At 34.0% G+C, this 8,514-nt stretch overlaps 1 protein-coding gene across 4 annotated transcripts in view; it reads left to right on the forward strand.

The window, feature by feature from the left end:
* LOC124364947 (sodium/hydrogen exchanger 9B2) overlaps positions 1-6,451 on the forward strand; it is an 87,561-nt gene extending 81,110 nt beyond the window's left edge. For all 4 annotated transcript variants that reach the window (XM_046820792.1, XM_046820794.1, XM_046820795.1 and 1 more), the window contains 3 exons: positions 936-1,079; positions 3,668-3,769; positions 4,391-6,451. In XM_046820792.1, coding sequence (XP_046676748.1) covers positions 936-1,079; positions 3,668-3,769; positions 4,391-4,780 — 636 coding nt within the window. In that variant the 3' untranslated portion in view covers positions 4,781-6,451. The remainder of the gene's footprint in view (positions 1-935; positions 1,080-3,667; positions 3,770-4,390) is intronic.
* Positions 6,452-8,514: the final 2,063 nt, after the last annotated feature.

Genomic DNA, 8,514 nt, shown 5'->3' on the forward strand with positions numbered 1-8,514 from the left:
TATAAATTCACCAGCAAACAAAGTTTTTTAATGACATTTATAATATTCATTTCTATATATTTATTATATATTATTTGTATACATTATATTCACTTTATTTACCTTTTACGCTTGCAAACGGATCAGTAGCCTAGGTGGTAGATTATAGAGTATGACAACAAACTGCATTCAACTTAAAATTGATAGCCTAATTATTTTTAATATCCCTCGTCGATTGCATTTGTTTTACACGCGGTATGAATCTATAATTTTATATAACATTTAGATCGTTAGTGAATTTAGTGAATTAATGTAATACAGATTCATAAAAATTAAAAGTGTAAAATAAATTTTGAGAGCTTGAAACATTACAAAGATAGGAATGTAATAACTTTCTTCCTTAGAATCTAATATTTTGATTTTGGTAATCTAATATAATAATGGTCATATTCTCGAGGAGAGCTAAATTTATCACTTACTAATTAGCTGAGCGTTAGTGAAGCCTAACACTCAATTTTCGGGATTAATTTCAATTGTGTGTGTCTGTCTGCCCTACATCTCAAGAACGAACTAATCTAATCTTTCCAAATGAGAAATATCTAGTTCATTCAAGGGACTCGGCTGAGTTTTAGGGAAAATGTTTACATTGCTCTTGTGAGTAATCAAAATGCAACGAGGAAATTATAGAATAAATACCTTTACTTTGATAAATTTAGCGCAATGAAATTAATTAAAATATTACACGCAACCACAGAGAATTATGTGACAAGTGGTGTTACGTAATCAAACCTCGTTTTATAGCTATTACGAAACATGTTGTAAACGTATTTATTCTTACGTGAAAGTAATTATTTTCTTAGAGTAAGCTATTTTTAAAGATACCACATCCATCTCTAATGTTTAATAGATATGCAACTAACTTGTTATTAACAAATAATAACGTAATGTAATTTCAGAATCCGGTGCAAACGGCATTTGAAATATTCTGGATGGTGTTTGAGCCAATTCTCTTCTCGCTAACTGGAACTCAAATTAGACTGGACCTAATTCCGACTGAGATCTTTATCGTGGCAGGAAGTTCCATTGCAGTTGCTGCCGTCGTAAGTACTTCAAAATACAGGGTTTTCATAAATGAATGGTACAATTTAAACATAAAATAAAAAGAGAACCGTACGAAGTACATTAAAAATATTTATTTCATTAGAATCCTCGTTAAAAACAATTTTATTTAGTACATTTCAATGTGTCCACCACCGATAGCTCTGCAGACATCTAATCTGTGGTCGATCTCGGCCCATACACTGTGCAGCATGTCTCTTGTAACCGATGATACTGCCTCATAAATCCTTTCCTTTAAATGAGCTAAATCACGGATCTTCTGAGAATAAACAATGTTTTTCACGTATCTCCACAAAAAAAATCGCATGGAGTAAAATCCGGGCTTCTAGGAGGCCATGCTATTGGGCCACCTCGACCTATCCATCTTTGTCCAAACTTGTCATTCAAAGCATCACGAACAAAGTCCTTATAATGGGGTGGCGCACCATCTTGTTGAAAATACACCATATTGACATTAGAGCAATAAAACTAATTGAGCTGAAGAATACAGAGGTGCCAACCATATTTTTCTACCTTGCATAGCAAATTGCTTATAAGCATTCAAAATTGCACCATTCATTTATGAAAACCCTGTATATTCTGTTTTTTTCCTTATTAACTACTTACGGGTCTTTTTCGTTTAAGGGCCAGCATCTTACAAACATACTATACCTGACTGACAGTGCATTTAATCGTTTTTTTTGGTGTTATTAGTTCGTAGGGCAGTATTCCAGGTACTAAGTTACTTCTAGTATAAACTCGTCTTATCTTATCAGTGATAAACGCGCGCCGCTTATCTTTTGCCTGTAATGAAAAGGTCCGGGTTGTACTGTAGAAATTGATGAACTCTGTTTCCCCAGGCGCAAACATCAAGTTGGGAGAGTATACCCACAACTGTGGGGTTTTGGTGGTATTTGTCGCGAGACTCAAGATTGCTTCTTGTACGCAATACCTGACAGAATAGCTGCAACATTGGAGTTTTGTATTAGAGACTCGATTTTGCCAGGTACGACAATAAAGCGTGGTGACTTGATCTGGGCTTGGACTTTGCAAGTTCGAGTTAATTTTTTTTCTAAAAGAGCAAGCATCGCGTGATCTTAGTTTTTAATAGGCAAGCTAGGGTCTTTTGTGCTGGCCCTTAAACGAAAAAGACCCCTACTTACTACATTACTTTTTATTTACTACTTCTTATAAGAGTTACCTTTCATATTGTCTTATGATGCAGATACCAACAAAGAACTTTATTAAGGTATCTAACAAAACGCATTTGGAAATCGTTTTAAGTAAAAGTTTTAATTTCGGCTGAAAATAATGTTGGTACATACATAGAGACCAATAGCAATTCAGATTTATACGTGGGATGTAATTTAGACTAACTTTATATACTTGATTTCCAAAAATTAAATAATTTGATTGGTGTTTTAAAACTATTGTGGTCTTTGGGATCAATTTTTTTTAACTGTGTGAATTTAATTACAAACGATTCTTAAGATATTACTTTTAATGAATATAACTTTTTTTAAACAAAAGTAGTATTATTCTTTGTAATTCTTAAAAGCCAATAATAATGTCTATCTATGAATAAGGGTCATTTAAATTATGAACGTTAGTAAAATGAGTTTAACTACGTAACTTATTTTAATTCTTATAATATTAAAAATGCAATAGTGCCTTTGTTTGATTGTTTTACATCTAAGTTTGATTGTACTGAAATTTTACATGGATATTAATTACGTTCCTGGTATGAATATAGGTTTCTTGTTATTAAGAAAATTCATCCAAGCTACGCTTAACTAGTTTATAAAGTAGGGAAAAATTCAATTTTAGCCACTAACGTTGTGAAATATTAATTGAAAGAGTTTGGTGTGTAACACCGTATCAAGAAAAGGTGTTATACAACTGACTGATTAGGGATTATAAGACATAAATTTATTAGGTGATCAAGAGAATGTCGAATAGATCTTTGAAGCTGGTCAGAGAGTGTGCCTATAATGATCTCAGCTGATCTTATCACTTTGAGCTGGCCGCAAGAGCAGTATTTATAGCAAATCAGAGTTTTCGTGTGTTCTATGTTTAACAAAAATCTTGTACACTATTCTAATTTTTGTTTAAATTTATTTATCTTAAAATCCAGAATCCTTTGAAACTTACATCGTTTCAATTACCTGAAAACCGGACATATTTCTGCCTTACTTGAATTCCAGTAATGGATGCATTGGATAGAAGCTTAGATAACTTCCTAGCATATGTCATAGACGTAATATTTATACTCTTATATTGCTGAAACCACTATCAATGGAGATGTGTTCTCTAATTTTAAAGCATTGTATGAAGAGAAAATGTAGCAGAATAAGTTAAACACCTTAAGAAAAGTTAACAAAATGTAATAACAGTTTTAAAATGCCCGTTCTCCATAAAAATTGTCTAAAACACATGTTGCATTATTTTTATAGTAGAACTCCATTTTAACCTTGTCACCATCTGAAAAAATGACTAAATCCACAAGAAGATTGAAATAGGAAACTCAATATATGTTTTAGTGGCAATATTTAATGTTTACTGTTTAAAATATTGTTTTGCTTGTTTACAGATAAGAATTTTCTCCACTGTTCTTGTCGCTATAGGAGGATCACTGAATACGAAGGAAAAATTCTTTGTCGCTTTATCTTGGATGGCGAAAGCTTCAGTACAGGTAAAGCAGACCTTATTTTAATTCATGAGAACATGAATACGCTCCAGTTTCCAAAACATTTCTACCCTTTCCCAAAAATTACATCGAGATAATTTTTGAAAATTTATATTTCAGACACTACCTACAATAATTGTTAAATAACCATACATTGACAACTATTTCATTATTTAAAAAATACAAAATAACAAATTGCATAAGAAATACTTTCTCAGAAGCAAAATTTGCGTTGTACTAAAGCATTTTTATGACAAAAAGTTTATGTTGTTACATTATGCAGCTTAACAAAATTTCACTCACGTACCTAAATATATAAACTACGTTCATGCAATAATCTCCTTCGTTAAGTAAGTAATTGTACAAGTACAATAATCTTTCTAAAATACCTAATTTACACTAACAAGATATAAAAATAATTGCTCGATAGAACTAATGAACATTTACGTAAGAACATTGCATAGATTAAATTATCAATAAGAAAATTTTCGACCTTTGTTTTTTATAATTCTGTTTCGCTTGGTTATGTTCTGTTATTCTATATGCATTTTCTTTTTTTAGTTGAAATTTTGTATAACACATATTGCAATTTTGAGCCTTATTTTCTCACGTACTGTATGCACACAGGCCGCTCTGTGTCCCGTGGCATTAGATACTCTTCGCAAGTTGGGGCGTGATCATGGCATCGAAAAGTCCTACGCTGAGCATCTGCTGGTTACATGTGTGCTAAGTATCGCAATGACCGCACCACTGGGAGCCATAGTCATCACACTCGCAGGTCCACGCATGTTAACCAAGACGATTCCCGGACCACCTTCAGGATGGCGGCACAGCTCACGCCCCTCACTCCGCGATATCACCGTCATCGACGAGGGTAATGAGTCCGACGACATCGAGAGGAGGGGTTCCAGAGGCTCCAGGGGGTCTAGGAACTCTCATCCTCGCCCACCTTTACAACCGCAGCCACAACCTTCTCCCCGCCAGACGCCTAACGTTGTCATTACCCAACAACCTTAACAGTCTTCCTTCCTCATACCCTCCCAATATCAGCCACAACCAACCCCCGCCAGGCGCCTAACGTTGTCATTACCCAACAACCTTAGCAGTCTTCCTTCCTCATACCCTCACAATATCAGCCACAACCATCCCCCGCCAGGCGCCTAACGTTGTTATTACCCAAAAACCTTAGCAGTCTTCCTTCCTCATACCCTCCCAATATCAGCCACAACCATCCCCCGCCAGGCGGCTAACGTTGTCATTACCCAAAAACCTTAGTAGTCTTCCTTCCTCATACCCTCCCAATATCAGCCACAACCATCCCCCGCCAGGCGGCTAACGTTGTCATTACCCAAAAACCTTAGTAGTCTTCCTTCCTCGTACCCTCACAAATCTCAGCCACAACTAACCCCCGCCAGGCGCCTAACGTTGTCATTACCCAACAACCTTAACAGTCTTCCTTCCTCATACCCTCCCAATATCAGCCACAACCATCCCCCACCAGGTGCCCTTTTTAATTATCCAAACTACCTTAGCCTTTCCCATTCCTGTCTAACCACAGACACAAACATCCTCCAGCAAGTCGCGTAACTTTTTCATTACTCAGCAATATTAGCTGTCTACTCTCACATAACCCAGTCGCAGCCACAACTACTGTCTTCTTCCACCAGGCGCCAAACCTAATCTCTGCCTAGCAAATGCAGGATTCCTCCCTCATATACCCTCCCTCCCATAGTTACAGCCACACACCGTGTGCCTAACATATCACTACCCAACCTTAGCAGTCTTTGCCCACATACCCTCCCAACAACATAGCTTTGTCCCAGTCATGCAACCAACGACTTTACCATTTTGGAAAACTGACTCCTTTTTTCTCTCATTCACATCAACTAAAGTTATCAGCAGAAATAGTTATCGATTCCAAAATTAGAACAGATTATCCTGTGACTCTTCCGCTTTAATAACGTACTCTTTATTTTTGTAGAATCAAAAACTATACCTAAAGCCTACTCAATACTCTTTAGTGTTTATTTTTAAATATTACTTTATTACTTAAGCGCACCAACATTTTGAATACGTCGGTTTGAATTATTATGTCATACTTCCTGTGAAATCCAACAGCTAAATGTTTGTGAGTTTTCAGATGTACTCTAGTCTATAACTCTGCTTTTTACTTATTGAGTGAATACCATACTAGCTATTCAATGGAGTTCCTACAATGAATTGAAATTCTGAGGCGTATTAATAATGATTAGTTACTAATAATTGTGAAAGCCATGAATCAAAATAGTTTTTTACACCTATACATAATAGGTATGCAATATATTACTAATATTATTGTTGTATTAACAATAACAACATAATAGTATTGTTTTTTTAATGTAATGCAATCAATATAACATTTAATAAAAGTCACATTTATTTGTTTTTTTTCTAAAACTTTTAAATTGTTGAATTGTTAGGAAATAATTATATTGTTAACATAAATGTACCGGTTGTGTACTTAAAATAGTAAGATTCTGTATGACTGTGTAATTAATTGTCTTATTGTGTTATTACATATATCTGTAAACATGTTGATATTATTAGTTAATAAGTTTATTCATTAATTTATGATTAAGGTAATTAGATAATAGTAGCACCTAATTGTATTGTTTTATTTTGATTTGGCAAATAAACTTTTATTTGTCACATTGGGTAATTTAAATTCCCGTATAATGCTCTAATCTAGTAATTTTATTTTACTGGAGTAAAGGATTTAGGAATTAGAAATAACTAACTGTTTTAAAATTCCAGCTAAACAGTTTTAACGTCCTAAAACATACTAAAATTGACGCAATATATAGAACTTGCTTTGAATTTTGGACAAATGTTGTACATTAAATGGAACTAAAGACTATTACACAAATCTTATACAATGTGGACTTTCACGTAGCATAAAATTCCAGTTCATATCCAGTTAAACATTCAAAATGAATTTTTGTTAATAGACTATTAAGGAATATCATAAGTACAACCACTACTACAATCACTTCCTTATCTCCGGAATCTGAATCTATCTTCTTTAAAATACATTGACAGCCCTGCATGTAATTGTTGCATATCTGAAACACGTTACGCTTGGTAATAGTTCTCACAGTCAATTAACTGTACTCAAAAGTATGTAGGACACTATTAAATATTTTTATTAAGACTATCAGTAAACAATAAAATTCCTAGAAATGATTTTCTAAAGAATTTTCTGTATAATACATTTGTTAAGAAATAGGCTGCTTAGAGTCCGTTTGATACAATCCCAACTTCTGTGATAGTTATCCCCTGCTCTGGGATTCAATAAAATTAATTATTGAAAATATAGTGATTAACATTTAATTTATACTAACGAATTTGTTGAATAATGATAGTTTTGTTATTAGATTGGTGTTTTAAATCTTTTGAAATACAATCGGCGAGAATGTAAAATCATTTTATTGTTTTCAGCCAAACCAATCATTCAATATTGATTTCTTAAATTTGAACTTATAGCAATTGTGCTATTACTTGTCCTGCAAAAGTCAGAATTGAACATCTGCACTAGTAAAATATAATTTTCTGCTATAAGAAGAGAACAAAAATTAATTATGTAAAGAATATTACAATAAGTACAAATAATAATCCGGCTAGTAATGAGCAAAACGGATAAACTAGAGACTTAGTGTATAAAAACATTATGTACGTAAGTATAATGAGTGTATTAAAATCTTATGGGTTGGAGGAGGGAAGGTATGCAAATGGTGAGAGGTTCAAGATTTAAGGATTGATTGCCAAACTCTTCATGTGCTATACAGCACAGAACAAGGAAAGGTTCACCTCCATACCAACGGATTGTTAAATTATCGATACACTGTTTGGGCATCTAAGAGTTGTAGAGTACAAAAAATGGAGTACAACCACAGTTTACAAAACTTGAGTCGTTTGGCATTGAGGAGGAGGAGGGAAAACTTGGAATTTCTACGAAACGACTACATTTTAGCGCAGTAACAAGGGGACGAAACCGCTTACCTCAATGACCAACTAAACTTAATTTAAACATTTTCAGAGAGGGGGGGCAAGCGAAACTAGGTCATATCTCTAAAAAACAGCAATTCAACGCACGAGATTAACTAGAGCGACTCAGAACTAAGTCCGCCGCGAAGGAACAACACGCTGAGATAATTATAAAGTATAAAGCATATTATATTGACGAGCAATTACAGATTATGCAGCCAGCTCCTACTTACTCGTTGAGAAATATATTTACTAGTAAACCTACACATGAACTTAATATTAATCTTAATAAGAAATAAACCTTATATTATGACCGAACTATCTTGTAATTATTATACAGATACGATATCACCACGTCTGTTTTTTTAACCAATTCGCTTTACTTGCTAAACAATGTAGTTTGTGTGACTAATTTTTATTTGAAATGTAAAAGTTCTGAATGTGAGACAAGTAAGAGGCGTCGAAGCAACTGTTGGAAAGTTTGCACAAGCTAAGCACTGTAGTTCGAGAACGCGGACTTGGCAAAGACTCCTCGGAGAAAGGGGTTGGCTACTCTACAATTTTATTTCGTTCTCTGGAATTACTTTCATTCTATATCTTTTCTAAGCGTATATTACACTAAATCTTTCAAACTTTAAGGAAGATAAGATTTCTAATGTTCAACTTACTACAGTATCCACCGCCATGGTTGAATTTAATATACCTTAATAAAGCATTATACCGTTGGA

The sequence above is a fragment of the Homalodisca vitripennis genome, chromosome 6 (assembly GCF_021130785.1).
Source record: "Homalodisca vitripennis isolate AUS2020 chromosome 6, UT_GWSS_2.1, whole genome shotgun sequence".
Taxonomy (NCBI): Eukaryota; Metazoa; Arthropoda; class Insecta; order Hemiptera; family Cicadellidae; genus Homalodisca; species Homalodisca vitripennis.